Here is a 17,160-nt window from a genome sequence, read left to right as displayed (position 1 = left end):
AGTTGATTGTTATAAAGAGCCTTGTACACTCCCCCTCTGTCTTGCCTCCTTGCTTCACCATGTGATCTCTGCACATCCTGGTTCCCCTTCCCCTTCCACCATAAGTAGAAGCAGCCTGAGGCCCTCACCTAAAGTGAATGCTGGTACTACCCTTCTTATAAAGTCTGCAGAACCATGAGCCAAATAAACCTCTTTATAAATTACCCAGCCTCAGGTATTCCTTTGTAGCAATACAGATGGACCAATATGCTTTTCCTGTGTCTCTCCTACCAACATGGCTTTTAAACATCCAGTAGCATGGAAATGCCATAAGGGCTATGTCTTAGTTTGAGTCTCTGTAACGAAGTGCCATAGACTGAGTGGCTTATAAACAACAGACATTTATTTCTGTCAGTTCCAGAGGCTGGGAGTCTGAGGTCAATCTGCCAGTGTGGTTGGGTCCTGGTGAGGGCCCTCTTCCAAGTTGCGGACTGCTCACATCTCATTGCATCTGCACGTGGCAGAAAGAGGACAAGAGCACTCTCTGGAGTCCCTTTTATAAGAGTGCTAATCCCATTTATGGGGCCTGCTGTGATTTGAGTATTTCCCCTCCAAAATTTAGGTGTCACCACTGTGAAAGTGTTAAGAGGTGTGGCCTTTTCAGAGGTGAGCAAGTCACGAAGGTTGCTTCCTTGTTCATGGGATTCATAAAGCTTTAGGCTAGCTTACCCATCTGTCCGCTGCCACTTGAGAACATAGCAAGAAGGCCCTCAACCAGAAACCAAACACTAGAGCCTTGATCTTGGGCTTCCCAGGCTCCAGAACTGTGATGAAATAAGTCTCTGTTCTTTGTAAAGTGCTCAGGTATACTGTTATAGCACTACAAAACAGGCCAAGACAAAATAGCTCCACCCTCATGACCTAATTATCTTCCAGAGGCCCTACCTCCTAATACCATTACACTGGGGGTTAGGATTTCAACATAATTTTGGGAATAAACAAACAGTTCATTGCAGACTGTCTGGTTTGTAGTTATAACCACAGAAACTAGATCAGTACCTTGTTGAAGTATGATCAAGGCATGCCAAAGATTATTACCCACGAATGGACTAGTAGTAAGTGTATTAGTCCATTCTTGCACTGCTATAAAGAACTACTTGGGACTGAGCAATTTATAAAGAAAAGAGGTTGAATTGACTCACAGTTCCACATGGTTGGGGAGGCCTCAGGAAACTTACAATTATGGCAGAATGTGAAGGAGAAACAGTCATGTTCTTCACAAGGCAGCAGGAGAGGAGAAAGAGCAAGGGCAAGTGCCACACTTTTAAACCATCAGATCTCGTGAGAACTCACTCACTACTATGAGAACAGCGTGGGGGAAACTGCCCCCATGATCCAATCACCTTGACACGTGGGGATTACAATTAGAGATGAGATTTGGGTGGGGACACAGAGCCAAACCATATCAGTAAGTGCTCAATATTTGTTGAATGAATGGATGAATTCCCCCTTCATATCTATGTCCCCAAAACCTAGAGAAGATGTGGGAAATGGTCATCTGAACCTGGAGGGAGAGATGAGGATCTCTGGCCCAGTTCTCCACAGCAAGTCTAGAAAAGCAGTTTTATAAAATGCCGGTGTACCTGCCACATGCCAGTGTACCTCTCCAAAGAGCAAAGCCCCATTAGGCGTCATTTCGGATCCTTTAGTTTCCTTTATGCATGAGATCAGAGTGTCCTATTAAGTGCTGAAATCAGATTAACAGCCCCTTCCTGCTCAGCCTACATTCTGTTTCTTTGGGGCTGACCTTGTGGAGCTAAACACTTTTTACAGGAGCAATGGAAAGGGATATATGAGAAGGGGAGAGGGGGGCTCTGTTTGAACAGGCTGGTGAATCCTGCATATTTTCTTGGCATCTAAGTCTGAAGAAGTGAGAGCTGGCAAGCAGCCTGCCCTGAGCAGGCCCTGAGAGGAGGCTCCCTGTGGGGATGTGGAGTATGGCCTGTGACCTCCCAGGAGGTGAGTGGTGTTTCATCACTGCTTCTGGGAGTGCTGGTTTATAGAGGTCCCTCCGATGTCAGCAGATCAGGGATTTGTGGACAGTAGGAGAGGGCTGAGTTAGCAACATAAGCGGGATGACACCTGGCCACATGCAGGGTGCAAATTGTATTTCTTTGTCAACACAGGCTATCGACAGCTCCACATTGACTCTAGATCCGGCAGTCACAGCAAGCAGGCTCCCTGCTGCCTCTTTCCCCAACACATTAAAACAAGCACAAAATATACCTTCCTTTTCCCTTCCACAATTATACTCCTGTCCTAACCCACCAAGACACTTTATTAAATGTCAGTTATAAAAATTTCAAAAAATAATTAAAGATAGCTTACATAGGGAATAAAAGGTAAAAGTCAATCAGCCTTAAGTATGAACCAGAAAATCAAAGGTTTAGCAAAGATAGGGCAGCAAAAATTCTGATACAATCTTTGTGATTATTATATTTGTCTCTGAGCTTCCTGGCAGCCTTAGCAAAAAGCCAAATATGATGGACTGGGTACTTGTGTTTAGCTGTAAGGAAAAACACAAGTTCAACTCCAAAAGCACAATTTTTGGAGCTAAGTTTTGAGAGATACCGTGTGTGAACATGCATGTGTGTGTGTGTATGTGTATATAAAATAGTTAATAGTCAATATATATAATATACGATAGTGTCTGGGAAAACAAGTTTTCAGCCAATGCAAAAGTGCTTTTAAGATAGTTCTTTTTTGCTTTGTCACTTAACAAAGATGGAAAGAAAACACAAAAGCCTTATTAAGTAAAGTAAAGTATTAGCAAAGACAGAGCCAGTATCATTGCGGGTATTTCAAGAAATTTTTCTTTTTCTTTATTTTCTTTTTTGGATAGCAGTTGTTTGGCTGGGGCTGAGAGAATTCCCTCTTCCAGTCAGCAGCACGTGCTTGGGATGCAGCTGACTGGGGATGGAAGGTTTTACCCTCTGGTCCACTGGAAACATTTACTCTAGCTCAGTATTAACGGAGCTCAGAGGTACAAAGGGCCAAGTAGGTTCTACAGGAAGCAAAGCTTTCCATCTCTTGCTGCCACCCTTCAAGCTCATTCTTCCTCTGACTGCATTTGCTGTGCATCAGGAGTTCATGATCTTATTTTAACCCCAGCATCAGTCCAGAACAATAGACAGTGTTTATTATAGCCATTGAGTATAACAGACCATTCCAGAAGTTATGGTGTGAAACAGCAACCATCCATTGGCCTAGAATCCTGCAATAAAGACTGGGATCACTGGGCAGCCTCTCTGCACTACACAATGGCTCCCCTTGTCATTTGCAATCAGCTGGTGGCCTGACTGGGGCTGAAGGATCCATGAGGGCCTCACTCACCCATCTGGGGCCTTTGTGGGGCAGCCTAAATAACTGGGGTCTTCTGGGCTGGGGAGGGCTGGCTGGGACTTCCTTAGTTAGGGAAAGAAGAGAGCAAAAGCAGAAGGCCTGGAACCTGCACAGGGTCCCTCCTGCTGTGTCCTGTTGTGTCAAGCCCAGACTCAGTGTGTGAGGTGGCCACACAAGGATTTGAACTTGGAGAGGTGAAATTCATGGGGCACCATTTGGTAGCAGTCATCCTCAGCCTCCTCCCATGAATACCTTAGTCACAGTAGGTGTTAGCTGGAGTCAGTTGGCAGGAGACTCACCTGAGGGTTGAGGAGGGAGAGAAGGGGACAGGTATTCCTGTCATGGGGAGGGGAGGGGATTTATATCAGGCCATTTGGAACTAGCCCAGTTCTCACTCCAAGTTCTGTGCACTCAGCACTTAACTACCACCATCAAAAGCCCAAATATCAGGCTTTATGAGCTCTATTTAAATTTTTCAAAAAGAATATATGAGAAATGGACCTTGGAAATGATAAAACAGTAAATGTTTTAAGAAGCCTCTTGGCAACGGTGCTTGAAGACCTTGTAAGTGTGAGACACACTGAGTTATGCTGCTCCGTGGCCAATGTCCTGACATTTGTGAGACAGCATTCCTCCCCAGTCAGCTGCAGCAGTCAGAGATCTTGAGGTCATTTTCATATGGGCTGCAGTGAGATATACAGCACGATAGTGGCAGCCCAGAAATCAGCTGAGTCTTTTCCAGGTTGGAATGAGGATATTGACAGCCCCCACCAGCCCTAGCTTAGGACAGGGGCCACACTTTTAAAAAGGATCACTTGAATGACAAGAAAGGCCATATGCTCACCACTTTTGCAGAAGCTGGAAACTTGGAAAGGCTGGATAAGAAAGACATTGGGTAATAAAATCAGGGGACAAAAACATTTTGACATCCAAAGAAATAGTGGAAATCTTAGAAAGGTTGACTAAATAAAAGTAAACATGAGATTCTTTGTTTTGACTCAAAGCAGGCACCCATATGTGCACACACACCTGAGAACCTGCACACGTGCCTGCATCCCCAGAGATGGGATGGAGGAGGCCTGACTTAGTAGCACCATGTAAAAATAATTTCTAAGTACATGTTACCAGTAAGCTTAATTTGAGACAAAAGGAATCAAAGTTGTTGTGATTTTAGATTATATTAACAGGAGCATAGATCTAGATTAAGGGAGGTGATTTGTTTCTTCTATTCTGTATACCCCAGTTTACTTTTAGAAGTATTAGGCCAACTTCTGCATGATATAAAGGGTTCAAGAAAAACTAACTAAATTAGAAGTTCAACATGATTAGAGAATTTGAAATCATGAGATATGAGGAAACACAAGGAGGAATTGAAGATACTTAACTTAGAGAAGTCCTTAGCCAAGACTTAAGGATGGGCTTCAACTCTAAAGCATTGTTATGTGGAAAGAAGGATTTGATCTGTCTTCTATGGCTCCAGAATAGGTTCCATTGGAGTCATGAGTGGAAGGTTGAGGGACCCTGGCACTTGGAGGTCAGAAGAAGGAAGAACATCTAATGGTTGAAGAGGCCCTCTAAGGAATGGATTGCACAGAATTCCCTTTCACCGCAGGGGCTGGATGATTACTCATCAGGGCAGACAGATGGACACTTGATTCAAAAGGAACTTTAGAATCCTGTCCAACCAACTCTGACAGCTGTCACGGGCTCTTGCCTTAACTGCTGTGGAGAACATAATGAATGCAGTGGCTGTGCCTTCTCTTGCTGAGGGGTCAGGGGCTGCTGCTGAGGCCAGTTTCTGTTTCATTTACAGTTATGAAGCAGAGGCATCAAATGCTTAGCCAGGCCCAGATCATAGGCGCAAACCAACGCCAGCTGCTCACATGGGCACGGCTGCTGGCCTTCCACTTCCTGGACAGATGGAGATCCAGGCAGAGGGTGGATCCTGGGTTAGGGTCTTAGCAGACAGAATGGGAACACCGATGGCGGTGGAGATCATTGGGAAGGAGGTGGCTGTACTGATGATGGCTTTTCACATCACTAGACCTGGTCTGAAAGTGGACTGTGCCACTTACAAGCTGCATGACGCTGGAGAACTTGATAAACTCTTTCGGGCTACTGTTTCCCCACTGGCTTGCTGTGAAGATTAAACAGACCATGGGTGCAGCGTCTATGACCTATCCATTGTTGAGCTTCAGGAAATATTGTTTTCTCTTCGATTTCTCCCTTCAAAACTGGGCCGTGCTGGTCACCGCGGGAAACACTGATGAAGACCGGGGGAGGGGAGTGGGTCCCCCAGCCTTTCTTTGGGGTCAGTTTACCCTAAAAGAGCGACTGCTTTGATGGCGCCTTCTGCCTCCTGACCTTCCTCCCACGCTAAGCTGCATTTTCTCCCTGACAGAGGAACTGAAGGAGAAGCTGACAGAATATGTGGACAAGGTGAACAGCCAGAAGCCAGGCTTCATCAAAGTCGTGCGCCACAGCAAGCAGGAAGGCCTCATCCGCTCCAGAGTCAGTGGCTGGAGGGCGGCCACTGCCCCTGTGGTGGCACTCTTCGATGCCCACGTGGAGTTCAATGTGGGCTGGTAAGTGCCCCTTGGGAGAGGAGGAGGAGTCCCGTTGGGATCTGTGGCTTCGGCTCCAATAGTGCAAAGCATGCTGGGATCTTAGCCATAGCCTAAGGAAAAGGAGATAATCCTGGGAATGGGTGAGATGTGGGGGTATGAGTGAGCAAGGCAACAGGGCTGGACCTTTAGGGTTCAGGGTGTGGTAGAGGGGAGGGGGTAGCCAGGGGTCAGTGGGTCAGCACACTGTACCTAATGGGCTGTTGACATCACATGTGACTGGCTGGCAGGGTCATCAGGAGAAGAGTACTTGCTAAGGGCAAAGCATAGAGTTCCTGGCTAAGGACAGGATTTCAACATTCAGGAAAGGAGAGCTGGGCCAGACATGAGGCAGAAGCCCAGCCTCACAGCCAAGGTCAACACCAAGTGGGCAAAGGTGGGCGAAGGTTGCTCAGTGTTGTCACAGGTGCCCTGGGCTTTTCCACTGCCAGACCAGAGGTAGCGTGTAATCTCAGATTTGCCCCATGGTGAAACTGTCTAAGAACATCTTTCTCTGATCAGAGCTGCTCAGATGCTGGGGGGAAAAGAACCCACCAGAAGGCCCCAGTGGCTGCAGCCAGCTAGGAATGGAGTGGCAGCTGTGGACCTCCCTGCAGGGCTGGAGGGCATAGTGCCACCGGCTGTGTGTAACTGCTTGGGCCTGGGAGACACGGGCACTGGCAGTGACCATGAGTGGCTGCGGCAAGTAGGTGACCACGCTTTGATCAATATGCCTTTTGTCACTGGGGTCTGCTCTCCTGCTCTCACCATGTTCCATAGTGCCAGCCTCCCGGGAGTGGGAGAGGAGGGCACTTCAGCAGGAAGGAGCAGCCGGGTGCACACACAGCCTGGGCTGGATGCTGCCACAACAGGCCCAAATTAAGGCTGTGCTACAGCCATTTTTTATAGCTGAAGTCCCTGCCTGCCATTTGTGACTATTTAAACAGCATTTTCTTTGGATTTATGGCCAGGATAGGAGAGGGACACTTACTATTTCAAGCTGATTTGAATAAACAATTATGCACCAAATGTATTATTAATGAGAAGCTTATCATTCCTGTCTGCAAACACATTATTTGCCTGGTGCCTGCAGGGGCCTCCTGTTGCATCCCGGCTCCCTGGGAAAGCCCAAATGCCCCACCCCTCCTTGGGTGGTTGGGGAACCCTTTCGGGGGAGGATGTGGAACAGCTGGCACTCCAAGGCAGCGTCACGTGGCTGTGGATGTAGGTTTGTTCTCACCTCCTTGTCTCTGCTGTCCTCATCTGTCTGTTCCTCCAGGTTGATACATAGAATTTTAGCAAAATCAAAGCCCAAGGTGAAAGCTTCTTCTGGAACCTCGGCTCTGTTTCTTTCTTCTTTTTTAAGTCTTGATTTTTTTTTTCTATGGGAGAAAGGGAAAGTGAGCAGGCACAAGGCTGGCTGGAATAAGAATCTCTCAGCTCAGCTCTGGATATGCCAACAGAGTTAGGGAGCCTCTTGCCATCCCAGAAGTCCTCAGGGGACAGGGAGTTGAATAGGGGCTCCTTCCCAGAAGGCAGTGCACCTCTTCATCAGAGGAGATGGCCAGGCGTTGCTTCCTCTTTCTGCTGGGGAAGGACCTTTGGGAGATGCTACTCTGGATTTTTCCAGCTTAGAAATGGTTACCCCCTCTCTGGCTGTCTCCTCTCCGTCCAGGGCTGAACCCGTACTCACCCGCATCAAGGAGAACCGGAAGCGGATCATCTCGCCATCCTTCGATAACATCAAATATGACAACTTTGAGATAGAAGAGTACCCACTGGCTGCCCAGGGCTTTGACTGGGAGCTGTGGTGCCGCTACCTAAATCCCCCCAAGGCCTGGTGGAAGCTGGAGAACTCCACAGCTCCAATCAGGTAAGGCAAATCTTTACCTGCAGGTCTCTTTACCTGCAGGTCTCTCTGCTTTGGCCTCCAGGCTGGTGACCCCCTACTACCCCAACCTGTATTCTCCAACTTGAGCCCCATCATGGGGATAACGGGGTGGGCAGGGCAGAAAGGAACTGCAGTCTGATCTTCAGTCACTGCCACAGGCTCTGAAGATCTCAGAGTCCATTCACAGCCTGAGTTGCCCATTTCCACACATCACTATGAGACACCTGCTGGGCGCCGGCCACTGCTCCAGACTGGCGATCCAGAGCCATCGAGATTTGGTTCCCTCTCCCAAACGCCTGGACTCTAGTGAAGACAGACAAAATCACTGGGATAGAAACATTATTCTACCCTGAAGGCAGAAACTGCACTGAAAGTGGGGAAATGCTTTTCCGAGGGTGGCATTTTCACTTGTTTTTGAAGGCAAGCAGGAGATGGCTAGGTTGGGGAATGTACACCTCTATGCAAAGCTCATGAATGCAGAGAAGGTTCAAAGGGACTAGAAGCGGGAAGTGAGCCGGCAGTCCCCAGCAGTGAGGGTGGAGGGTGGAGAGGCAAGAGCCCGCCCCACAGGACAGTGTGTACCTTGACAACATTTGAGTTTCATTCTGTAAGACTCAGATAGAAGTGACTTCATACCGCATTTCAAAGGTCCCAAGTTCTTTCCTGCCTTTGCCGCCATTTTCCTAGACACATGAATGACTCCCCTGTGCAGCCTCTGCTTTTAAGGTTCTGGACTTTTCCAGCAGCTATCCCTGCTAGTTTTGATTTCTGTCCATGTTGATGATAAGGTAGGTGTCTTTATGCTCCCTGCAAAGTCTCACCCATTACGAAACAGAAGACACCAGAAGGTGGCCTAGGGTACAGTTTTTGGAACGAAAGGGATTAGCTCATGTTGCTTTGTATTACATGAGGGAGAAAGGGTGTGGAAAATGTAATTGAAACTCAGCAGTTATTGCTTAAGATCACATTTCTCCTTGCCAGAAGAAAAAATATATATGCAGACTTAAAACAGGATAGGAGAAAACAGCACCCCATTTTCCTGAAGGTACCTGTTACCATCTCTGCTTGGCTCCTGCCACAGTTCTGTGTGTTAAACATTTGCGGAGAGTCTGCTATGTACAAGGGTCTCTTACATGCATGGACTCATTCGATCGTCACTGTAACCTGTTGACAGCTCGTGTCTTATCCCTGTTTTACAAGATGAGGAGAGCAAGACTGAAAGGGGAGAAATGTCCTGCCAAAAGCTCTGGGCGGTGGAGCGAGGATCCACCAGGGCAGCTGGACTCAGTGGCCAGTTTTCACCCCTCTCAATGTCCGCTGTTGAGCTCAAGACTGGTGTAACTGTTTTCTGCTCCTAGGTCTGATGAATGCTGTTGGGGGGAATATGCCCCCATGCAGTGGGCATTCCTGCAGAAGACTGCATTGACATTAACTGTTTCTGTTCTGCTCATCTCTAATTGTACCAGCCCAGTCTTAATCGGCAAGCCTGCATTCCAGCTCCTTGCCGGACAATGTCATGACCATCGCCCAATTTTTATCAAAAACTTGGTTGAGGGAAATAACTTTTATGAAAGACTTTTGGAAGAACATTCCTGGTTTTATTCCCAGAAGAAGACAGCTCCGCCGAAAGCTGTGATTTATGCAAATGTGTCTTGCCCATCTGAGCTTTCTTTTCTTTCAAGCTGTACTTTAGTGCTTTGTCCACACAAGGTATAAGCCATAAAAAGAGCAGAGCAATATCTTCTAATGTATTCCAAAGGGATGTCTTTGCAATGGCTGTTTGCTTGGTCCCCAGGGGACCCTGTCAAGAAAGTCCATGTGAGAAATTTCTTTCAAACTAACTGCCAGTCAAAGAAAACCTTGCTTTTCCCCAGGAATCAATTAATATGACATCTCCACATGAGAACTGTACATTTTGCTTCTAAGACCATGTACGTTTATTTCCACTTTGACCAACAGGAAACTCAAAGGCAAGTTTTCATGTCAACTTTAAGAACAATTGAGACGGGACCTTGGTCTGCACATGCATTCCAATTTGTTGCAATCTTTAGGTCTTTCTAGACATTTATCTGTTGATGGTTTTCTATATATTTTAAATTTTCTCATAAGCGATTTTTCATCCTTATAGGAATGAGGCAAGATGTAAATCAATAACCCTTTCATGCTGATAGAATCCACTTAATATTCTAGCCGGTTAATAATAAACCACCGAGGTGGCCTATGCTCACCTCAGAGTATCTGTTTCAGATTCTGTTCCTTCCCTGGCTTGAACTGGCAGTTTGAGAAGGGTCCCTTCCTTCCCATGTGCCCTGTCATGTCCAACACTTAGGAATGCAGAGGCAAATGCCAAGAACTCACTCCACTAGCCTGATGTTTCTGAATCATCCTGCATTTAGAGAGGGGATCCTGTAGACTCCAGTGCATGATTGCATCTTTTTAAATGACCTTTTGAGCCAGTTATGTCCCAGAGGCTCTCAAGTGCTTTAATTTTTAGTTCACATGAGGTTAGAATGGATCCTATGCTACAGATATGGAATCCTAGGCTCGGAGAAGCTAGGGAACTTCTCTTAGAGACATGCAGCCAGAAGGGGGGATTTTTCCCTAGGAATTACCTCTAAGGCCTGGCTTCAGTTACCTCCACCAGAGCAGGGTCTCGGTCTGTTTTAGGAGCGGCAGATTACCTTCCCAGGATGCCTGCAGGTCTATGAGGATGAAGCCATTTAGAATAAAATGCAGTGATTTGAAAGGAAGAGAGACAGTGGCTCCAGGGTGCCAGTCTCTGCTTGAGCAGCCTCCTGTATCAGCATTCCCCAGGGAAATGGCCTGCAAAATCGCCTTTTCTCCACCTTGATAAGTTTCCATTTTCAAAGATGGGTTCATTTACATGTGATTGACTGACAGTTTTCTCATCCCTGAGGAGCCTTCATTTCTCCTTTTATTCCCCACTCCCACCAAGTCTGCCAGCCAGGCAAGGGCTAGAAATGGTGGCAATATGCAGTAGAGCAATTCAACGTCACTGCATAAGCAGTGCTCTCAGCAGAGAAGCAGCCCCATGTTCTCATGCTGACACCTCATGTGAATCGTTCTCTGTGAGGTACTGCACTGGGTGTCTGCACGTAGCTGGTGAGACCCAAGCTCACAGCCCACGAGGAAGGAAAAGCCTTCCAGCTCCTGGACCCCATAGCTGTTGGCAGGTTGTTCCAGCCTAAGACCCCTGTTGAATTTCAGACCCAGGCCATCTAGCTAAGCTCTGCCTGTTGGATATCTCCTCCTGGTGTCACACAGGTACCTTAAGATCAGTTTTCCCATCACCAATGCTTCTTTCTTTTGAAACCAACTTCTTCTATGCCCCTGGTATTAATGAGTGGCCCTCAAATCACTGTTACCTGAGCCAGAAAGCCAGATGGCATCAAGCTTCCTCCCCCTTTCTCACCCTTGTGTAGTTTACCTCTTTTGAAGTTCTGCTGATTTCACTTCAAAATATGTCTTTAAACAATTCCCGTCTCTGTTCCTGATACTCTGACTCCGCTCTCCATCATTTCTCACCTGGATACAGCAATGCACTTCCCAGCTGGGCTCCTCCATTCTCACCCCTTCCTCTCTGGTCAGTCACCCACAGCTGCCTGACTATTCTTTTTAAAAACATGAATCTGCTCACACCACTATCCTGCTTAAAATTCCTCATGGACATCTATTTACTTACATATAAAATTCAAATTTTTTACTCTGCTACCCAAAGCCTTTTACAACCTGGTCCCAGCTGATCTTTCTAAGTGGACCAAGGATAACATACAGATCCCAAGTTGAGGAAGGGTGACAAAGCTGGTATGCGTTCCCAAGCAGGAATGGAGACTGGCTGTGCAGAGGTCAGGATCAGGGCAGCTAGCGATACAGTCAGTCTAGACTGGCAGGCTGAGCACCACTTCTCAGGGCTAACACACACACAAGCACCACCCTGGTAATAGCCTATCCCAGGATGGCAGCTCTCTGGCCACTGCCCTGACTGAACAGCCTTTCTGGAGTGGTTGGGTAAGGCCAGACCCAGGGGCCACTCCAAGAACAAGACACACTGGCTCTGGCAGCAAAGGAAGGAAGAGAACCAGATCCTCCTGATAGGAAGGCCCTACTGCTCTTACTCCTGGGACAGCCCCACCAGACAGCCTCTCTGCTCACCACTGGTCCTTCTCCACTTCCCCTGCAGGAGCCCTGCCCTCATTGGCTGCTTCATCGTGGACCGGCAGTACTTCCAGGAGATCGGCCTGCTGGACGAAGGCATGGAAGTGTACGGGGGCGAGAATGTGGAGCTTGGGATCAGGGTGAGTGGGGTTTCTCACTCAGAGGGCTTGGCTCAGCTCCCACCAAGGTGAATGAGTCTAGGGGTGGAGAAACAGGGCTCACGGTTGAGAGTAACAAACTGATTCTGAATGTCCGGTCCTGAACCCTGGGCCGCATGTGTGTGATTGGGATGGAAAGACACAGGGTGGAGCCTCTTGACTTTTCAGGGAGAAGAGAACTTCAGAACCTGCTTGGCTGGGTGTGGGAGCATAGGAGAGTTAAGCTTCCGACTCAAAGGAATAGCGTCTTTTAAATTTAAACTGAGGCCCATCAGAGTGAGCAAAAGTGTGCTCCAGGAAGCAGTAACAGACATCCAGGGTGGCTGGACAAGAGTGACCCTGAGTCAGTTCCCCTTGGGATTTCTCACTCTGACATTCTGTCTTCTCCACAGTGGCCCAGAGAACATTCCCAAAGACTTTGTTAAGAGAAAGCCCAGGGAAATGTAAACAGCAAGATGTGTCCATCTTTACAAGGGTATATAAACAGTAAGATGTGTCCATCTTTACAAGGGTGTGTAAACAGCAAGATGCAGCCAGGCTCACTGCAGGCTGCTTTCCCACCTCAGGCTGTAGCCAGACCTGCAGCCCGTTCCTGCCTCACGACATTCTCCTGCCCCAACGTACAGGGTTTTTTCCAGCAATCAACTCATTGTGTGGCTTCCAAGAGGCTCTGTGTTTTTTCTCACGTTATGGGAACATTTCCTAGGCTTTCTGGCTCTTTCCCCTTGGCTTGTGAAAACACAACCTATGTTAAAGCCGTCTCTCCTATCCGAGGTTACTGTTAGGTCCCCTGGTGTTAGGCAGGAATGTGATGATGGATACAATGAGGGCTCTTGTCCTAGAAGGAAGCCTGCCCACCTCTATGACCAGGGGGTGTCCCTGGCAAACCCAGCATTGGAGCTGCAAGGTGTCCTCCCCCAGCTGTCTTCTCCATGGGGAACTCTCAGCAGCCAGCCACCCCCACATGCTGTAGGCTTGACGATGCTGGAGAAAACCCTGTGCCTACTGGTGTCCATAGGGCTCATCAGAGAGACTCTACCTCACGCCAGCCTGTTCACACATCTGTGCAGACCTCATCTGGCTGATTCCACCTACAGTCCCTACTCTGGCACCTTTGGCCTTAGTGTCTGCATCAGCGGTCTCCAAATCTTGATTCTAATTCCCACTGAAGGATTGCAGCGTGGATGCACCCTCCTCTCACCTCTAACCTCCTTCAACCTCCCACCCCACCAGACAGGCAACTGGCCCTGGATAGCCCTTGCCCCTCACCTGAGGGGGAGAGTGGGTGCTCACAATGAGTATCTTACAATGTCTGCAGTGACCTGACAGGCACTGCATGGGGCCCAACTCATCACCCAGACTTAATACTAGGGCTTTGAAGACTGGCCATATGAACAGCCTGTCTGAAGCTGAGCTTAGAAAGCACTTCCAGACACCTGTGTTCACTGAAACCCTGAGAAATTGCTTTGGAAGCAGTCAAAATGCATGGGCTTATTGGGGAGCTAATGTATTCATAGAGGACAGCCCCTACGTAATCACCCTGGTTTCTGCAGCTCTCTCTACATCGGCCATTTATTCCCTATTTGTGTCCTCACCATCTCATTTCAGCACCGCTCCTGGATAAATGCTCACCCCAAACATAATATTTTTCATGAGGAGCTGCTGTAAGGAATTGTCTGAGTGGGTCGGACCGCCTCCATTCGCTTGTGTTCTCTGGGTAAAAATGTGCAGGAATGGAGAAAGGAATTAGATTTGTGAACTCTGCTTCCAATATGTTTGTGTGTCAATCACACAGTGGAGATTTCTGGCTTTTCCTTCCTTAGATTATAAAGTTATAAAGCTATTCTGGAGTGTGGCCTGGGTGAGGCTCTCAAATGCAAGTTAAAATGTCTTTGGGTGGTTTCGTGTACAGAGTTTAAAATACAGTTTACAATGTTATCTGTTTTTTTCTCTCCCTCCATCTCTTCCCTCTCAGTTGACAGAGAGGAAGTGTCATTGGAGTTGAAAAAAGGGTGGCATTTAAAGCAGAGACCCAACAAGCTGTTAGCTGGCAAAACTGAGTACACACGGGAGGGATGAGTTCATTTGAAGTCCAGTTCCCCCTTCAAGGGTTACCGAACCACTGGTCATCGCCAAAACCGATTTTCTCCTTTTGTATGGTTATTAGTATTTGTCTTTCTTTCGTGTTTTGTGAGTTAGCTTCTCAGTGCTTCCATTTCCTCATCTATAAAGTAGCATGCCTGCCCTAATTATACCACAGGATTGTATATAAATATAAAAGGCATCACTTTTCACCCTTTGCTTGAGCAGAAGTCAATTATTCAAAATCCTTATCTGTTTGGAACACAGAGAGTTGTTTGCACAATTACTACATGTCTGCTTTGTGCATGGGTTATACTGACACTCATGTCGTCCATCCACAAAACACCCTAAAAAGACTATTACTGTAATAGTGGTTTTTTTCCAGACGATACTGTGAAATTAGGAGCTTACATATATTCTTAAGGTCATGTACCTCGTAAGAGGTAGCAAAAGGATTCTGCCCCAGATCTCTATGACTCGAGGACTAGACAGATATACCACAGTGATCTAGGGATAAAAGTACTTTGCAAACTGTCTTATAAAAGATATTGCAACATCTATGCAGTAATTTTCTTCTACTTTATTCACAATTATGTCTACTGAGTACCTATTTAAAGCCTTACTCTTATTTTGTACTCTGACTGTTTTTTTTTTTTTTTTTTTCCGATTTGTAAGTCAGCAACACAATGAGGAAAAGGAAGGAGCTGTTATGGCCAAGCACAATGAAATAAGTGAGAAATAAGAGCTGACATTGCATGGAAAACAGAAAGATTATATAAATGATCATTGTAAAAGTGCTGGAATGTGTAAGAAAAGATTTAAGGGCTGGCAAGGGATTGGAATTATTAGTTGGTTTGAATTGAGTGCCCCCCACCCCAGTATGTCCTAACCTCCTGTGAATGTGATCTCGTTTGGAAATGGGGTCCGTGTAGATGAAGCCAAGTTAAGATAAAATTGTAATGGATTAGGGTGGGCCCTAATCCTACATGACTGATATTCTTATAAGAACAGAAAAATTTGGTCACAGACAGACATAAAGGAAAGACAGCCATGTGAGGGTGGAGGTAGATATTGGAGTTATGATGGCAAATGCTCAGGAACCCCTGGGGCTATTGAAAGCTGGAACAGGCAAAGAAGGAGCCTTCCCTTAAGTGTCTGGAGGGAACACAGCCAGTCAATATGTTGCTTTCAGAGTTCTGGCCTTCAGAACTGTGAGAGAATAGATTTATGCTGTTTCAGGTGATCCAGATTGTGATACCTTGTTATAAAAGCCCCAGGAAACCGACACAGGGACCAAAACAGTAAACTGAAGTAGGAGCCTAAAGAGAGGTTGAGGCTACTCTATTTGGAGAACCTGGTGACATTTAAGTTTATGTTTTCCTCAACTTCATAGAATAGAGAACAGAAAGCCTCAGGCTTGCCTTACTTCTCATAAAGCTGGGACTCCAAAGGCCTGTTTTCTCATATAAAATAGAAATCCTCTCTGGAGAAAGAGCCTTTTAACCCAGGCCACACAATTCCCACAGGGAGAGTTTCAAGGAATATGAATTCACAGTTTTAAAAAATCATAAAACAGACAAGGGAAAAAGAAAGTAACAGGAGAAAACACCAGCAAAATCTGTGGATGGCCAAATCAGATCTACAAAGTCTTCAACTGTTGAATCTATCAGACACAAAATATAAAGTAGGTTATATTATACATTTAGAAAAATAAAAGAAGATATTGAAAATATGAATAAGAAGCATGATACTCTAAAAATAATCAGTCATAGTAGGATAAAAATGGAATTTCAAACATGAAAAATGTAAAAATGGCAATTAAAAGCTCAATGAATGGGCAGAATAGCTACATGGACATTGTTAAGGAATAAAATTAAGAAACTGGAAAATAGATAGAAAGAAATCATTCAAAATCAGCCCAAAGGACCCAGAAAAAATTGTGAAAAAATACTGAAAGACATGTAGAATTGAGATTGTGGATGTAATATCTTAAAATTCCAAATGGAGATGATCCTTTTTTTCCAGTGAAGATTTCTATTTCGTACCGAGAAAACAGTATGGAAAGTTAGGCAAAAAGCATATTTAAATAAATGATGGCTTAAAACTTTCCCAAACTGATAAAAGACATCAATGTTCAGACTTAAGAAATCATCCCATCCAAAGCAAGGTAAATACAAAGATATCCTCATTTAAATGGAACATACAGGAATTACAGAATATCAAAGGCAAAAGATCTTACAGCAGTCAGAGAGAAAAGATACATGACCTGAAAGTCAATAATAATTAGAATAACCGCTGACTTTTCAACTGTAACAATGAGAGTCAGAAGACTATGATATAATGTCTTCAATATACTGAGAGAAAATAACTGTCAACATGTAAGTGTATGCCCAATAAAAACATCATTCAAAAACTAGGATAAAGCTAAGTCATCTTCAGATACACAAAAACTGATAGCATTTGCCATTAACAAATACTCACTAAAATAAATTATGAATTATACACTTCAGGCTTAACAAAAAAGATCCCAGAAGGAAGTCTGAGACAAAAGAAGCTGAATAACCTCAAAAAGTGGTAAATATATGAGTACATATAAAGAAATATTGACAATAAGTAATATAAGAGTAGTGTCTTATGGAGTTATTAAAACTGTAATGTATATGACAGTAGCATATAAGTTGGGAAGGAGTGATGGAATCAAGATGTTCTAAAATGCCTACATTGTTAATGAGGACAGAAAGCATATTGTTTAACTTTAAATTTTGGCAGCTTAAGTAAATATGTTAGAATTTCCAGGGAAGTCATGAAAATCACAAATATAGAAAGTAAAACTTCCAAAGTAGTGGAGGAAAAAAAAAATAAAGTGTTA

The 17,160-nt window shown here is 45.6% G+C and overlaps 1 protein-coding gene across 4 annotated transcripts in view; it reads left to right on the top strand.

The window, feature by feature from the left end:
• GALNT18 (polypeptide N-acetylgalactosaminyltransferase 18) overlaps positions 1-17,160 on the top strand; it is a 409,235-nt gene that overhangs the window by 231,289 nt on the left and 160,786 nt on the right. For all 4 annotated transcript variants that reach the window (XM_035265780.3, XM_035265778.3, XM_035265781.3 and 1 more), the window contains exons 4-6: positions 5,783-5,966; positions 7,660-7,857; positions 12,077-12,191. In XM_035265780.3, the coding sequence (XP_035121671.2) occupies positions 5,783-5,966; positions 7,660-7,857; positions 12,077-12,191 (497 nt within the window). The remainder of the gene's footprint in view (positions 1-5,782; positions 5,967-7,659; positions 7,858-12,076; positions 12,192-17,160) is intronic.

Source organism: Callithrix jacchus, chromosome 10 (assembly GCF_049354715.1).
Source record: "Callithrix jacchus isolate 240 chromosome 10, calJac240_pri, whole genome shotgun sequence".
Taxonomy (NCBI): domain Eukaryota; kingdom Metazoa; phylum Chordata; class Mammalia; order Primates; family Cebidae; genus Callithrix; species Callithrix jacchus.
The sequence above is the reverse complement of the archived record's forward strand: the minus strand, read 5'-3'. Positions and strand labels throughout refer to the sequence as shown.